We start from the raw sequence: 18664 nt of genomic DNA on the forward strand, positions 1-18664 counted from the left end.
TAAATGCAACTGGGGCAGAGATTGAATATAAAATGAATGGAATGTCACAGTTTCTCTCCTGTGCTATCAGATGATAGCGTGAACCTCAGAGAATCATACATCGTTGTGCAAAGGGCCTTTCATAGTTAATGGGTAGCCTGGCCAAAACTGGAATCCAAGATGTAAAAAATCCTTAATGGCTAGAGTTGGGGGAGGGAAGTGATAGGGGCTGGCCATTTCAAAATTTAAGTAGCTCTGTTTCTCTAGCTGAGCTCTCCAATACAGTACCCACTAGCCACAAGCGGCTATTATTTAAGTTAGTTAAAATGAAATAAAATTTAAAATGCGGTTCTTCAGTCACACTAGCCACATTTTGAAGTGCTCAACAACCACCTGTGGCTAGTGGCTGCTGCAGTGGCCAGCACAGATGATAAAACATTTCCATTACTGCTGAAGATTCTACTGGACAGTGCTGCTCAAGACAGACTTGAAAATCACCATGGGCCTAACGAATACGCAAAAGTGAACCCATTTCTGGAACTGGGAGGTTAAAATGATGTTGCTAAACTGGTCCACATCACAATGAATGGCCAGTTTAGTGGATAACATTTCCTTTAGAGAAACTGCAGTGGTGGGAAGCCTGGAGCGCGGGGAGGGGAGACGTGTTTCAGGGCACGTGTGGATGGCGGGAGCCCTGAGAGCAGCAACACAGAACTGCAGAGGTGGACATGGCCCTCAGAGAAGTCCTGAAGCCTCAATGGAATCTCAGCTCTCCTGGGCAAAACTAGAAGTCTTGGCTCAGGTGAAGGGGAACAAGGAAAGGGAGGCAGGCTGAGGGAAGGCAGACATCTAAGAAGAGCAGTACAGACCAGACGTCTAGTGGAGACCATCACTAACATTCACTGAGCACTTACTCTGGGCAGGTAATGGCCTAAAAGCCCAAACTGGATTATGTCCTTTGATCCTCCAACAACCCTACGAGATGACATGCAAGAGCAGAATGGAGTTGAAGAGTATGCCATCGCATGGGTATTCCCAGAGACACGAGGAGGACCCCCTATTGGTAATAGACTGCCCTCAATCAAGCGGCCTGGGGGCTGGGAGTAGTGAGAGAGGATTCAAGGAAAGCACAGCTTTGCTGGCTGGAGCAGTCTAGAATCCTTGGGTCACATTTGATCAGAAAGCAGAGTCCAGAGAGATGAAAAACTGCCTTGCACCTTGTATGGATAAAAGACGAGAGAGCTGGGACCAGAATCCTGTGCTTGGGGCTCCTAGGAGAGTGCTGTTGTTTTCCAGATATTTACGTGGGGGTTAAGGCTGAATGCCCCACTGACTTGTTTAACTCTACACAAGTCCTGGGCAAAAGCAAAAAGTCAAGGAAGTTTTTCTAAGTATGACCAGCCTTCCCTTTATTAGCTACTAGCCTTCCAAAGTTTGGCTTGCCTTCTCATTACAAACGCCAGTGCAGGGCAGTGGCTGTGGAGTGATCAAGCATCAGAAGGGTGGGGGCATGTGGGTGGGGCAGTGATGCCCACCATGCCCAAGGTATCCTGCCCTGCCCTGATTTCACGGGTTGGGGCTGGGATAGGCAATTAGAAGGGGTGGTATTGTGGTGGCTCTTCCAAGGATAACTCATAATAGGCAGCAATTCTTGAGAGTTGATTGCACCTGCAACACTTCGGTTTATGGAAACATCTGTCTAAATTAGGGCAAAAAATATCTAGTGGTCATCTCCAAAAATTCTGGTCAATGAGAAATCAGAGTAATTCTGGAGAACCTTTGGGGCAAGGTTTTCTTGCTCTTAGAAAGAGATACCAAGAAGAGATAGCCCTCTCTTTTTCCTCTGTCTGCATGTGATGCTGGAACTACCGCAGCCATCTTGTTACCATGAGGTGTAGCCTGAGGATGGCATCCCTTAGCCATGTTACTAAGCTGATGAATTAATCAACCCTGGAGCTGTCTTACCACTGGACTTTATTATGTGAGATTCATTCATTCATCCATTCACTCATTCATTCATCCATTCACTCATTCATTCATGCAATAAATAGTAAATGAGCACTGACAAATGCCAAGCATTGCTCAAGGCATTTGGAATACTTTAGAGGACAAAACACACAAAGATCATTGGTCTAAATTTGCTTACTGCTTCAACTTCCTTAAGTTTTTTGTTACCTGAAACCAGAAGCATTTTAACTTATGCCCTGCTGAATGCATATTGGCTTCACAAGTAATTAAAGAGCCTACAATTAAACAGCATAAAAATAATCAAAAGGACACTTGGTCCTCATCTTATTTGACGTGTCTGTATTTGACACTTTGGACCATTTTCCCCCCACTGAACTAGTGTCTCGTCTTGGCTTCCACAATACTAAAAGTTTCTGGTTTATTTCCGATTTTTCTGTCCACGTCTCAGTCATTGAGGGTTTTTCCTATTCCCAGACCATTTTGTTTTTTACTCTCTGTTCATTCAATGCTGAGTTCCATGCGGTTTTCTATCAGGGCCACTTACTTTTCTCATTCTAAATCTTCTCTGAGAAATATCATCAATTTATACGACTTAATGACCATTTACACACTGACAATCCCAAACCTGTATCTCCAACCCAGATCTCCTTCTTGAGCTTCAAATCTGTGTATTTAGTTGTCTGCTTAGCCATTTGGACATCTCAAACTCAATGTGGTCAAACCATCGCGATATTTTGTGTCCTAAGCTCACTGCTCTTGGGTTCCCAGCTCAGTGAATGGCCCCTGTATCTATTCATCTAGTCACCCAAGCCAGAATCCTGAGTATCGGCCATGCCTATACCCTTCCCTTCATTCCCCAAATCTAAGCAGTCACAGAGCCCTCTTGACTCCATCTCCTAAAATTCTCCAGTCTGTCCTCTTCCCACCCCACTCCCCATTCCTACCACCCTCATTCCTGCTATCTACCATCTTGTCATCTGAATCCCAGCAACAGTGCTCTAACTGGTCTCCATGACTCATGTCTTGGTCTCCCTCCAAGTCCTTCTCCCCCATAGGCAGAGTGATGACACTGCAAACCTGATCGTATAGAAAACTCTTCCAAAGCTTCTCACACTGCTCTCAGGATAAAGAATAAACAACTAATATAGTTCTCCTGCCTGCATGATCTACCTCAACTCCCCCTCACCTTACAGACACACTGGACTCTCTCTCTCCTTCACTTATTGTCAACTTGGTGCCTCCACGTGCACTAGTCCTTCCACTTGTAACATCCCCTAACCATGCCATCTTCTCTAGGATAATTCTTATCATACGTCGGGATCCCTCTAAGACCCCTCTCCGCCCTGTCCAGGATGCCCTCCCTAAGTGTCCAGGCCTGGGTGGGTGACACTTCCATGCGCCCTGGAACATCCTGTACTTTCTCTGTCATCACTGCCCAGCACCTGGACCCATTCCCAGGACTCTGAATTCTGTTAGCCAGGGGGCCCCGGCTTGTCCCTCTCAGTATTCCTGGTGCCCAGAATGGTGTCTGCAACATGTAAATAGACAAGTGATGACTAAATTTACTGGGGAATGCTTGCTCATGGCTATAATAATAATTTCATTAATTTTTTGGCTCGGGATAGCGACTTTCTGAAAGAACAGTGTTGCTTAAGCAAATTCCGATACAATTTCTTTTTCTCTTTATTGTTTAAACCATTTTCCAACTAGCCCCTAGGGCAATCCATTGCCTTGGGTGCTGAGGTGGTACACAAATGGTTATATGTCACTGATGCTGGAAGTAAACTCTCTTTTCATTTTCAGACAGTTACTCCAAATCACAGCTTTCCGAAGATGCCATTTCTAGGTGAGACATCAGAAACAGCTAAAAATATAACAAAACAACAGTGCCTGGAAAAGCTTGCGAAAAGCACTTCTCATAAACGTCAAGACTTTAAAAGTCTATGCACCTGGGGTACCAGATCAACAACGGGATTTAAGAAGGCTCAAGCCTACCCCATTTGTCTCCTCTGAGGCAGTGGAAAACTTTTATTTTTATTTTTAAAAGATGATATCTTTTCATTTAAATATCAGGCTTTTTTCTCTTGAATGCCAGAGAGGGGAAAATGCAGCCTCTGCATAAAAGAGTTGTCCATTTCAGGGAGCTTCTGTTTGTGTTCATAATTAAAAATAACACCTTCCGAAATGTTGCTCTAACTCGATTAAGGAAAAAAGCACACCTCAATGCACTTTATTATTCGCTGTGAAGTATCTCTAATTCCCAGCACACGGAGAAAAGTGTTTGCTCACTGGCACACAGTGAATTCTATTCTTACATGCCCCCTGGTCTTCCTTCCCCTCCGGTGGGATTATCCCTTCCCCCCAGGTCTTGGTGTGACTACATGGCAACTACTAGATGAGCTGTCTCAACTACATCCTTGCAGGCACCTCACGTTCTAGCTTCCTGTTCCCATTTAGGGCCTGGAAGTGTGTAGTATGCAGGGGTGATGTTGGATCATCGCATGGCAGAGAGATGCTCTCCTTTCCCTCTCCCCCGCTCTTGATAAGTTCCTTCTGGACTCTAATCTTACATGATTCTATATATGGAAGCCAATAAAAAAATACAAGCCATTTAATAGCTTATGTTCTTTATTTCTAACATATTCTGTTAAATGAAGAATTCCTGAGCTAGTTCCTATAGACATTTGAGATAATTTTCCCTCTTTGATCCAAGCTCTCATTTTGCCTGATTTGAATTTATTGATCAGTTTGGGATTTTAATCTAAGAAAAACATAAGGAATTTTGAGGAGAACTGTCAGAGTAAGAAAACCTCATTAATTCTGAGTTCACTCTGCCCAAATAGTTACAAACCTCAAATCACTACAGTTTATTTTTATACTTTCTATGAATGAGTAGGGTATTATTAAGCAAAATCAATAACATAAGGAAGTTGGAAGAGAAAAGCTTACCTATTAAAGATAACTGCTTTCCAGCACATTAGCAACATCATGCACAAAACAGTATAACTGCAGAGCAAACAGAGGCCGGCCCTCGTAGGCTGCATGCCGGCCGATGGGCTGACATAGTAATTACAAATCAATGGGCAGCTGGCAGGGACCACACATTTTTGGTGGAGACTATCTTGCTGCCAGGTGACCAGAGTCATGTGTGCTAACAAAGGAGGTGGTGCAAAATGAGGAATTACCAGCCAGGCAATATGGAACGATCCATCCAAATCCACAAAATTTATCTTTGAAATGAACAACTTGAAAAACGATTCAAGTCTCTTTGCCACTGCTGTTCATTCAGGTTGTGGAAATAAAATTTTATTTGTTTTACCTACCAGATACAGCAAGGCGAATGATGTTGTAGAAAGGGGAGCATGAATGACAGAAAGACAACATGTTTGGAGGCTAAGAGGAGGCAGGTGGAGGTGTGAGAAGGAACTTAAATCAGGCCAGGGGGCTGGGTTCTCGCTGGCCAGCAAAATGGTAAGACTATTTGAGGGGGCTGCAGATCCTTGTACCTCAGATAAGAGGGGGCAATGACGTCCCTTCCTACCTCTTGGGCCTGCTGACCTAGGGTAAGGCAAGCAAAGGGTTTCCAAAAATATAAAGGATGATGAAGATGATGATGACAAGACTACTACTAATAATGGTATGCTAACAACTTCTTGAGAATTTATGGGATGACAGCCACTATTCTACTTTACATGTTATTATGGACTGAATTGTGTCACAACCACCCCCCACACCCATATTCATATGTTGAAGCCCAAACCCCCAGTGTGACTGTGTTTGGAGAAAGTGCCTCGAAGAAAGTAACTAATATTAAATGAGGTCATGAGGGTGGGCCCTAATCCAATAGGACTGGTGTCCTTATAGAAGAGGGAGAGACACCAGGACTGTGCCTGCACAGAGAAAAGGCCATGTGAGAACACGGCGAGACGGCGGCCAGCTGCAGGCCAAAGAGAGAGGCCTCATCAGAAACCAATCCTGCTCACACCTTGATTTTGGACTTTCAGCTTCCAGAACTGTGAGGAAATACATTTCTGTTGTCTAAGTCGCTCAGTCTGTGGTATGTTGTTATGGCAGCCCTAGCAAACTAATCCACATGTGTTATCTCATGTAACCCCCATTACTATATTATTATCCACTCTTTCAGATAAACAAACAAAAGCACAGAGAAGTTAAGCAACTCGACTAAAGTTGCACAGCTAGTCAGTAGTAGAAGTGGAGTTGAATCCAAGCAATCTGATTCCAGGGCCCACGTTCCCAACAGCTGATGTAATATAACATAAGGTGATGTGATTAATATCCACAGTGACACAAAATGCATGCTTTTATCAGAAAAACCCACAGCAAATACAAACTCCTACATGTACTGTGTGCAATAGACTTCTACTTTTAGCCCCTCTCTTCTTCAGTCCTCTTCCCATCATCCAACAATAAATATTCTTGCGAGCCTTATCTATCTCAGGCGCTACTTGAGGCTCGGGGGATCTGGCAGTAAGCCCGTGAGGTCCGTGTTCTCCTGGTGTTTACATGCTAGTGGGGAAAGCCAGCCAATAACCAAACAGAAAAGAGGAGACAGTGACAAGTGCAGAGATAAAAATAAAACAGGAAGTTGTGGTGACAGGTAGCGGCTAGACTGGTCCTCTCCTCCACAGCCAGTTCCTGAGTGCACGCTGTGAAGCAACTGTGAACAAGACACAGCTCTCGCTCTCGGGGACTCCTAACGCTGGCGTGGTGTTGGCAGGCCCCAGCCTCAATGGCCCCCATTTCTTTCTCTATAACGTGAGGCTTTTGTTCTAACAGTCTATGACTTCTTTGATTAAATCAGGAAGTTACTTAGGCAAGACTGACTTTAACCCAGTTATTAGGTGTAATGGAAATAATAAATGAGATAGTAAAATGTATTCTCTAGAGTATTCTTGAAGTTCTGCACTGAGAGATATAAAGGTCGTAGGAAGAAAGGAGGGAGAGGAAGGGATCATTTAACTGGATCTGAACAAGCGTTAGCTTTGACAATAATATTTATTTAAGCACTTGGATGCTCATGATGTAATACTGTACCTGTAGTCAGACCCCTTCCATCCCTACTGCAGAGGGAATACGAAGAAAGGAGCTGGTGATGAAGTATGAGACTTAAGGTTGACATAAGAAAGGGTTTAGGAGGGTTGTACAGAAAGTAAGACACTGGAGAAAAGTGACAAAATTATGTATTCTTTTTCCCTGGAGAGCCTAATCGACCAAAGAAGTTGTATTTTGGTGTAGCCTTATGCAGAAGTAGAAGGATAAAGTGGCTTACCACAGGGATCCCTTGGCCCTAGGAGGCTCTGATAATTATCGAAGGTCATTTGAAACAGTACAACTTCACATCTGCCTCCAGCATCCCCTGCCACAAGGGCAGGGCAAGAGCTTCCTACTTCCTACTTGCAGCATTTTGGGGTGGCAATTTGTGCTAAGAGAAAATACTTCAAAAGTGCCATCAGGAAGCCCCATGACAGGAATGGACGAGGTGAAACGTACCAGAGAAATAAGGACCAACTCATGTCGAAACAGTAGACACAGAGAGAAGCACCAAAGTTAGAAACACAGCCGGCTTGTTTGTATTAGAACAGAAACCAGGCCTGTAGAAGACCCACAAAAACATGGTAAACTGACTGTGTTGTCAGAATTACAGGATCACTTTGACTATCAGGATGGAGCTTTATGTTTAAAGTCGAATAGGTGATTTAATAATCTGGCCCACCAAATAACACCAGCCCCAAACAAGAAGACCAGAAAGGGACAATTGCTATTGATGACTATAACCACAAGGGAAGCAACAACCCGTCATTTCACTTAAAGCCTTAACAGGGAGAGCGGAGAGAGCCTTAGGGGAGAGGGGAGAGTGGAGAGAGAGAGAGCAATTGAAAACAGCAAAGCTCTTAAAAAAGAGGAGTGAAGAATACTTAATACACCGTGTAAACCACTTATACACTCATATTCAATGGCACTAATTCAATAAGCAAAAGACACACGGTATTCATGGGCACACTTGTGGACACACTCACAGAGCATCTGAATCACTGTAAATAATATCATTTGAAATATCTTATGTGTACAGTTATATTTTATAGTTTTCTCCACTCTGATTTCTTCTATTGTGGGAAGATGGACTGCCAAAAAAATAAATCTGTTAGGGAAATTCTAGATGCTTTTGGATTTTTAACATGTCTTGGGAATGCCTAGTGCCTGAAAGAGCCTAAGCAATTAAATTCACCCCAGCTGTGTGTATTTGGACACCAACAGGCTCACACCATACCTACACCATTCCTGGAGCCACATCATTTTCCTTAGTATCCTGTGGTTTGATTCGCATGCTGAGAAAAAGGGAGCTTTATTTCCCTCCTCTAATAAAATACTGGTATCTTTAGCACTGTCTGCTACATTCTCTTTTCTCTCCAGGACTGTCTGGAGTTTTGAAGTTCAAATTCTGATAAAACGATGCAGAAAACTGAATCCAACTCCGGGAAATACACACAGTTTCCGCACACGGCTTCCCAGCCCATGGAGAGTGGGCAGTCTTCCTTACCTTTATCATAAATTTCCTTTAAGACCCCTCGCTTTATCAGCTCCTCTCTGCTTTGCCTCATTGATATTTTCCTCTCCAGGGCTACAAGCAAAACACAAACAGAGAAGCAGGTGTAAGTAGGTAACAAAGCCGTCTTCTAAAGGCATCATATTTTAATATGTATTAAAATGCAATGTATTCTGTAAATTATACTTTACTAATGTAAGTTAACGATACCAGTTATATTTTTTAATTTTTTTTGCTGAGGAAGATTTGCCCTGAGCTAACATCCCTTGCCAATTTTCCTCTTTTGTTGCTTGAGGAAGATCAGCCCTGAGCTAACATCTGTGACAGTCTTCCTCTATTTTATATGTGGGTCACCGCCACAGCACAGCTGATGAGTGGTGTAGGTCCGCACCAGGATCCGAACCTGCGAACCGGGGCTGCCAAAGCAGAGCACACTGAACTTAACCACTAAGCCACCAGGCCGGCCCCACTAGTTAACATTTTTTGATGTTATGAGAAGCATTTTAATCAGATTATTTAATTTAATCTTCAAATTATCTATGAGGTAGCCATTTTTATTTCACTTTAACCCAATTTATGTAGCACAGAGACACTCAATAACATGTCAGAGTCACAAGCCTATTGAGAAAAGGCACCGGGGTTCAAAGCTGGAAATGCTACCTCTGATCTCAGCTTAACCTCTGAGTCATACTGCATTTTCCTAAGGGGCATTTCCTCATACATGGGAATTCTCCTCTCATTTTCTAGTTCATATAGATCACATCTCACTGGAGATTTTGTTGCTTTCCAACTACAAAAAAAAACAAGGCGTGAAAATATCTCCTAAAGGTCTGGGATTGGTACCCCAGGTTCCCAAGGAAGGACTGGGGGGTAGTGGGAGCCCTCCCTGGGACAGCCCAACCACCGCTCTCCTCTCTTAGTCTCCAAGTCGGAGCAGCCAAGCAGGGAATGAACTGTTCAGTTCCCAAATGCACCTCCACCATGACCAGCCACCCACCTGAGCCAAACGCTCAGGCAGTTGGGGCTAGAGGAGGGAAGGTGGAGCGTTCCCTCTCGGATCAGTGGGTGTGATGGAGGGCAATTCAGATGGAAATCGAGCCCAGGAGTGGAGAAGTCGGGGGCAGCACAAAAGGGCAGCCCTGTGGCTCAAGGATGCGGGCGGGGGATCAGCAGAGCCTGTGGAAGAAAGCAAGCTACTTCAGCAGCCGACATTCCAGCTTCTGGGGAAATACAGAGCGCAGGTGTTAGAGGTTATTTTGGCTGCTTTCGTCAGCTTGAGAATCTCCACATCCTTTGGATACAGTTATTCAGGGGGAAAAAAGCCAGTTAAATAATGAGGACACTATTTTATGCAGACAAATTCAGATACAGATTAATTAAACACACACACATACTTCAATAGAATTTAGTCCAAAAAATATGAAGAAGAACCAGAAAGAAAGCAAGGAACCAGGGATTGTGATTTTAACTCTCTTATCCACTAGCCATGAGCAGAGTCAAGTCACTCTGCTCATCTGGGAAAACACTGATGCCTCAGTCCCAGCTACTCCGATTTAATAGGTCCAGGGTGGGACCTGGACATCTAGATTGTAATAAAAAGCTCTCTGGATCATTCTCAGGCATATCAAGGCTGAAAAATACTGATTATATATTTTGTAACTTACTCTTTTAAAAATGTTATATTCTAAGTCCCTCTCAAATTATAATGAATTAAGTGGTACAAGACAGAAAAATAAATGTCAGGTTAGCTTGCACTCGCATAAAGCTTACTGAGAACATATTAATAATAAAATAGATACATATAAATATCTACCCACAGAAGTGAGGGCAGGAGGGTTGGACGGAAGGACAAGGGTTAAAGGTGGGTGTAGGAACCACTGGAGCGGTGTTTGTCTTGGGGAGTGAAAGAGGTTTACGACCCACCAAATGATGTGATGTGGTGACAGGAGGGCAGAAGGACGTTCTTTATGAAGAAGAGGAAAGCCCGGAGAAGGGAAAGAACTACATGCAGTTAGGTTAGAGAGTTCTGCCTGACTTTAAAAAGGATTTACTTAGCAGCAGAGTGGGAAAAGACTGGACAGAAGAGGCGAAGTAGGGGTTTTTAAGCAAGGAGTTTAACAGATCTTTTGGGTGACAAAGCCACCCAAAAAGCGTAAAGAGGTGCTTTGCCATACTGTACTGAGCCACATAAATTGAACAGATTTCTCTGAAACAAAATGAGGTTTCCCAGGGGATTTTCAGAACCACAGAGAGAAGTGGATGGACCTGATCCACAGCACTAGTGGGAGTATCTGCTACGAGGCAGGCAGAACCTTGGATGTGGAGGTCTGAGATTGCAAGTATCACTAGAACGTGGACCCTGTCGGGCCAACCACTTGGCCACCCGGACCTCAGCCATCTCCCCACACTCACTCAACAGCTACGGACCCTCTGCCCACGGTGAAAGGCCCTGTATTAGGGGCTGGAGATGATGGTGACCAAAGGGACAGTCCCTGTCCTCGTAGAGTTTACAGACTAATGTGCAATATACACAGTCATCAAATAATGACATCTCCTAATGTGTGACTGCAAATTGAGATAAGCCCTCTTAAAAGAAAGGGACATGGTTCTACCAGAACATATGATAAATAATCTCCCCTACTGAGGTCTTAGAAAAGTCTTCACACCATGCCTCAGGGTTCTTATTTATCTGGTTTATTCCTGCTACCCTTAGGGCAAGTGCAGTGCGCATTACACCTTCTCTCTTCCCCAGTCCCCTACAGATGGTCAATGACATGCCTGTGAGCACACTTTTCATATGCAAACCAACCAGTCCAGAGCCCACACCCTCAACCACCTCCTTCATCAAGTTCTTTCACCACAGGCCACTCTTCCCTGCCCTAATCACCCCAGGGCCAGGTACCAGACAACCAGAGACAGCCCCTACGCCCCAGAGCCCGCTAAAATCATTCAAACGAGCCAGGGAAGCCTGCTTACCCTGTCCCGCCCATTCCTTCCTGTGGAAACCACCATAAAGGCTCTTCCCACATTTCTTCCCTCTCTCTGCCTCCTGACTGACGCTGGTGCTTCCCCATGTGGCCCTCCATGGCATGGCCTGGCCCCTTCTCTTGGGATCTGTGAGTAGCAAACTATCTTTTCAACAGCAGTTGTCTCCTGACCTACTGGCCTCACTATAACCGAATAATAATAAAACCTACATTTTAAAACACACTGATACTTGCACTGGTTTGTAAACAAAGGAAAAACTAGGGAGATTTTCCACAGCTTTATGCTCCAATCTATTGTTCTGAAGTCTGTTTACATTTGAGCAAGTGCTTAAGAAATGGGGAGCCTGGTGAAGAACTGATCCTCGGCGGTCAATTCCACCAAAGCCCGGAGACCAACTCTAATAATGGAGTGACAGTAGTTCTCATCTAATCACTCTGTAAACTCTCTGAGCCACCACTGCAGTCTATGCTATATTTGTACCAAAAGCCAATTCCCCATCACTTCTCCTTAATTATTTTTCCATTCTCCTTATCCACATGGGTTTGTGCTAAGCCAAGGAATCCTATGCTTCTTTGACATCGATGAATTTAAAACAGGCAACTTGGATGGGCTCATTTTCCCCAGTGAATGCCTGGATTGGATAAATTTGTTAAGAATAACTAAACTAGGATATTCCATTTTTATTTTTTGCACACACACACACACATATGCTTTTATTTTTTTATTCATGAAAAATATTTTCACTGTGAATAATTCAAGAAATATAGAGAAAACAAAGTCCTTTTTCACCTGCTTCCCTCCATAGACCCAACTCACTAAATCTCACTACTGCTTTCTTTGGTATTTTTATTCTCTCTGTGTGTGTCTCTCTCTCTTTTTTCTTTCCTCCCTCCATCTCTTCCTCTTTCCCACACACGCACACACTCCTACACTATATATAATTACAGTCTTTAAAAACATAAATGGAATCGTTCTGCTCATATTGTTCTACAAGTCTTTTTTTCCTCTCACTTACCCATATGTTTTATAGACCTTCCACTAATAATACAGAAGCACCTCATTCTTTCTGAGTACTGCACACCATTACATAGGATATAAGTACCATAATTTATTTAACCATCTGCAACTGAAGAAAATTTAAGTTGTTTCAAATTTGGGGCATACAAACATTGCTACTATAAACATATTTATTAGGGCACCCATGTGAACAGGTATATATTTCCAGAATTTTTCCAGAATATATCATTAGATGTACAATTTCTAGGCAGGGCATTTTTTATATGCTCCCAGTACTGATGGAAAAAAGAAACTGTTATGTTTCACAACTTTTAAGTACTGCTTTTTTTTATTTAAAAAAAGTGAGTAAACAGGGATTAAAAAAAAGCAATACTGATGCTGGAACAAGTCATTTGGTTCTACTCAGAGTACCAGAGCAGGGAGTTTAGATTTTTCCCTAGGATAATCTATCTCTGTTGAATTCTCTGCTCAACTGCCTTTAAATTACATTCCGCAGTGGATAGAAGTTTGAAGGGGGAAAACCAATCAAGAAATGATGACATTTGCAATAGCTTACTGCAGAATCTTACACCTTCAGTTGTTAAAATAACCAACTTGTAAGTAAAATCTGTAGCTTTTATCCCTTTAAAATTTTACAACTCCAGTGAAAGTGAATTTAGGCTAGAAATATAGAGGTGACAAACAGAATGAGTCTGGAGAACGTAGAACACACCTCCACTTCCCATCTGACTCTATGAATAATGAGGATGATCAACGTGATGCAACAACTATAGCCTAGAAGGACGCAACACGAAAAAAATCAACCCACATTTACACTATCTCCAGAGAAAACACTTTCATTTTTTTTAAGATAAAGAGACGGTTTCAAAATTAAACATATATGTAATACATAAAAGAAGAGAAAGGGGAGCAAAGACTTGGAGGAGGGGGATAGACCTGGGGGTCTTCCATTTTGAAAGATCAGATGACGAATGCCAGTCGATCTTTTATTTCACAGGGAAACTAATGAGAAAAGCAACAAGTTGTCAATTTAAATGCTATGTTGAAAAAAGAAGAGAAAGTAAAAAAGAATGCAACTCTAAATGTCTAGTTTCAGACAGAATGGTATGAGAAACATATTCAAGAAGAAGTTGTGTTAATCTAGAAGCACTTTGTATGAACACCAAATACTGTGCCTTTTACTAACTCACAAGATGTTCGAGAGTCCTATGACTAGTTAAACATTGTGCCACATGTGGAATAACTAGGCAAGAAGGTTTTCGATTACTTGATTATCCAAAGAAAGCTTACTGAATTACTAACTCAAAATAATTTTTTTTTAATATTTGGCAACTAAGGCCAAGTGATCTTCAAAATCAGAGAGGCTGACCAGTTTAGAATTTTTTTCCCTCTAAAAATCCAAATCATGTGCAAATTCCATTTAAAGACAAAATCTAAGGCGTAAATGTCCTCATCACATAATAACAGGCATAGATCCCTATCCTCCCATTGTTACAGTACAAATTTCAGCAAAGATCCAAGCAGAGGGAGCACATGAACAAAGTTCCTCATCTCCAGCATGGTGACCCAGCCGCTGCGTTTGTGAAATGCTGTGTAGCCAGCATAGACTACTGGCTAGTTTATGGACAGACTCTTCATGGCCCATCAGGTAGGAGATGAGACTGTTTATTTAATGCTGCTTGTGATTACACCCAAGTCACCTAGATCAGCATTTTCTATAGTCTGTTCTGCAGAATAGGAAACCCCAGAGATGCTCTGAGGAACGAGTTCTGAGGACAATCATTCTGGGAAATGCCACGTACCACTGGAGAATCACAGTGTTCATTAGCGCAAGAAGACTTACAGTAAAGAAACTAGTTTAACCCAGTGTTTCTCCCAAATTCATTTGACAATATGACCCTTTTAGCTCCTGGGAAATTTTCATCTAAATACCAGGTTGCGGGAAGCAAATGTGTTCTACTGTAAAAAGGAATGAGGGATGTCAACCCATCTAACTCAGCAGGGACATAGAGGGGCCAAGCTCTTTTGTAAAGAGCTTTCTGGTAAATGTTTGAATCAAATACAACCAAAAACCCAAAGTCCTGCAATATCAAATGAGCATGGCATGACTGACCTGGAACATTCTAATGGAGCAAAGTGACCGGCCATCTATCTAACTGTCCTCCTGTGGTCCTGGGAGTAACTTCAGTTCGTAGAGATATGCATTCCAATGAGCTCCCCAGATGAGCTAGCCTCCCATGCATTCCCCAGATAAGTAAAGATGTGGAGATTAAACAACATGCTACTGAACAACCATTGGATCAATGAAGAAATCAAAGGAGAAATCAAAAAATACCTGGATATGAAAATGAAAACACAACATACCAACTCCTATGTGATGCAGCAAAAGCAGTACTAAGAGGGAAATTTATAGCAATACAGGCCTACCTCAACAAACAAGAAAAATCTCAAATAAATAATGCTAAACTACACCTAACAGAACTAGAAAAAGAAAAACAAACAAAGCCCAAAGTCAGCAGAAGGAGGAAAATAACAAAAATTAGAGCAGAAATAAATGAAATAGAGACTAAAAAAACAAGAGAAAGGATCAATGAAACTAAGAGCTGGTTCTTTGAGAAGATAAACAAAATTGACAAACCGTTAGCCAGACTCACTAAGAAAAGAAGAGAGAAGGTGCAAATAAACAAAATTAAAGATGAAAGAGGAGAAACTATAATGGATACCACAGAAATACAAAGAATTATAAGAGGATACTACAAAAAACTATATGACAACAAATTGGATAACCTAAAGAAATGGATAAATTCTTACACTCATACAACCTCCCAAAACTGAATCAAGAGGAAATAGAGAATTTGAATATACTGATCACAAGTAAAGAGATAGAAACAGCAATCAAAAAACCTCCTCAAAAACAAAAGTCCAGGACCAGATGGCTTCTCTGGAGAATTCTACCAAACATTCAAAGAAGAGTTAATACCTATCCTTCTCAAACTATTCCGAAAACTTGAAGACAACGGAATGCTTCCTAACTCACTCTATGAGGCCAGCATTACCCTGATACCAAAACCAGACAACAACACAAAGAAGGAAAATTATAGGCCAATATCACCGATGAACATTGATGCAAAAATCCTTAACAAAATATCGGCAAATCAAATACAACAATACATTAAAAGGATCATACACCATGACCAAGTGGGATTTATACCAGGGACGCAGGGATGGTTCAACATCCACAAATCAATCAATGTGATATACCACATTAACAAAATGAGGAATAAAAATCACATGATCATCTCAATAGATGCAGAGAAAGCATCTGACAAGATCCAACATCCATTTATGATAAAAACTCTCAATAAAATGGGCATAGAGGGAAAGTACCACAACATAATAAAGGCCATATATGACAAACCAACAGCAAACATCATACTTAATGGTAAAAAACTGAAAGCCATTCCTCTGAGAACAGGAACAAGACAAGTGTGCCCACTCTTGCCACTCCTATTCAACATAGTAATGGAGGTTTTGGTCAGAGCAATTAGACAAGAAAAAGAAATAGGGGCTGGCCTGGTGGTGTAGTGATTAAGTTCACGTGCTCTGCTTTGGCGGCCCAAGGGTTCGCAGGTTCGGTTCCTGGGTGTAGACATACACACTGCTCATCAAGCCATGCTGTGAGCATGCCAATACAAAACAGAGGAAGACTGACAAAGATACTAGCTCAGCGACAATCTTCCTCAAGCAAAAAGAGGAAGATTGGCAACAGATGTTAGCTTAAGAGCAATCTTTCTCCCCAAAAAGAAAAAAAGAAAAAGAAATAAAAGGTGTCCAAATTGGAAAGGAAGAAGTAAAACTCTTGCTGTTTGTAGATGACATGGTTCTATATAACCAAACCCTAAAGAATCCACCAGAAAACTATTAGAAATAATCAACGACTACAGCAAAGTTGCAGGGTATGAAAATCAACCTCCAAAAATCAGTTTCATTTCTACACACTAATATGACCTAGCAGAAAGAGAACTCAAGAACACAATCTCATTTACAGTCACAACAAAAAGAATAAAATATCTAGGAACAAATTTAACCAAGGAGGTGAAAGACCTATCCTCAGAAAACTATAAGACATTATTGAAAGAAATCAAAGAAGACATAAAGAAATGGAAAGATATTCCATGCTCATGGATTGAAGAATAAACATAGATAAAAAGTCCATACTACCTAAAGCAATCTACAGATTCAATGCAATCCCAATGACATTCTTCACAGAAATAGAACAAAGAATCCTAAAATTTATAATGGAACAACAAAAGACCCCGAATAGCCAAAGCAATCCTGGGAAAAAAGAAGAAAGCTGGAGGCACCACAGTCCCTGACTTCAAAAATATACTACAAAGCTATAGTAACCACAACAGCACAGTACTGGCACAAAAACAGACACACAGATCAATGGAACAGAATTGAAAGCCCAGAAATAAACCCACACATTTATGGACAGCTCATCTTTGACAAACGAGCCAAGAACATACAATGGAGAAAGGAAGGTCTCTTCAACAAATGGTGCTGGGAAAACTGGACAGCCACATGAAAAAAAATGAAAGTAGACCCTTACCTTACACAATACACAAAAATTAACTCAAAATGAATTAAAGACTTGAAGGTAAGACATGAAACCGTAAAACTCCTAGAAGAAAATATAGGCAGTACACTCTTTGACATTGGTCTTAGCCGCAATGTCTTTTCGAATACCATGTCTACTCAGGCAAGTGAAACAAAAGAAAAAATAAACAAGTGGGATCACATCAGACCAAAAAGCTTCTTCAAGGCAAAGGAAACCATAAACAAAATGAAAAGACAACCCACTATGAGGAGAAAATATTTGCAAATCATATATCTGAGAAGGGGTTAATTTCCAAATATATAAAGAACTCATACAACTCAACAACAAAAAGACAGACAACCCAATCAAAAAATGGGCAGAGGATATGAATATTTTTCCAAAGAAGATATACAGATGGCCAACAGGCACATGAAAAGATGTTCAACATCACTAATTATTAGGGAAATGCAAATCAAACCTACAATGAGATGTCACCTTACACCCATCAGAATGGCTATAATTAACAAGACAAAAAACAACCAGTGTTGGAGAGGATGTGGAGAGAAGGGAAATCCTCATACACTGCTGATGGGAATGCAAACTGGTGCAGCCATTATGGAAAACAGTATGGATGGAGATGTCTCAAAAAATTAAAAATAGAAATACCATACGATCCAGCTATCCCACTACTGGATATTTATCCAAAGAACATAAAATCAATAATACAAAGAGATTTTTATGCATCCCTATGGTCACTGTAGCATTATTCATAATAGCCAAGATGTGGAAGCAACCCAAGTGCCTATCAACTGATGAATGGATAAAGAAGATGTGGTGTATATATACAATGGAATACTACTCAGCCATAAAAAAGGACAAAATCATCCCATTTGCAACAATATGGATGGACCTTGAGGGTATTATGTTAAGCAAAATAAGCCAGACAAAGACAAATACCGTATGATTTCACTTATATGTGGAATATAAACAAACACAAGGATAAAGAGAACAGATTAGTGGTTACCAGAGGGGAAGGGGATTGGCAGGGTGGGAAAAAGGGATAAAGGGACACATATGTACGGTGATGGATAAAAATTAGACTATTGGTGGTGAGCACTATGCAATCTATACAGAAACTGATATATAATAACGTACACTTCAAACTACACAATGTTATACACCAATATGACCTCAATAAAATAATTTTTAAAAAAAGATTATACTTGTTTAACCTTGAGCAGCTCCATACTACATAGCATCTGCCCAAAATAACAATTTTGGCTTTGACATAACTGATATTAGGTACTTCTTCCTGACAATAATTCAGACAGTACAGTTTCCTCTGGAGTCACAGAGTATAAGAGTAGGACCATATCACTACCATAGACAAGGCAATGTGTTTTCCTCTTGACTGTGGGAGAAGTGCCTGCAGCCAGGTCCCACAGGAGCTCTAACCACTGGTTAAGTGCATGGGAAAAAGGCAGGATCACAGACTCATTTTAAGCTATAAACTGTGCTGTTAAAAGAACATTGTTCATGGATCTTGA

The 18664-nt window shown here is 41.4% G+C and overlaps 1 protein-coding gene across 5 annotated transcripts in view; it reads right to left on the reverse strand.

The window, feature by feature from the left end:
- Window positions 1-18664, reverse strand: part of PHACTR1 (phosphatase and actin regulator 1) — a 520877-nt gene that overhangs the window by 94685 nt on the left and 407528 nt on the right. For all 5 annotated transcript variants that reach the window (XM_058555251.1, XM_058555252.1, XM_058555250.1 and 2 more), the window contains one exon: window positions 8507-8587. In XM_058555251.1, the coding sequence (XP_058411234.1) occupies window positions 8507-8587 (81 nt within the window). The remainder of the gene's footprint in view (window positions 1-8506; window positions 8588-18664) is intronic.

The sequence above is a fragment of the Diceros bicornis genome, chromosome 14 (assembly GCF_020826845.1).
Source record: "Diceros bicornis minor isolate mBicDic1 chromosome 14, mDicBic1.mat.cur, whole genome shotgun sequence".
Lineage (NCBI taxonomy): Eukaryota > Metazoa > Chordata > Mammalia > Perissodactyla > Rhinocerotidae > Diceros > Diceros bicornis.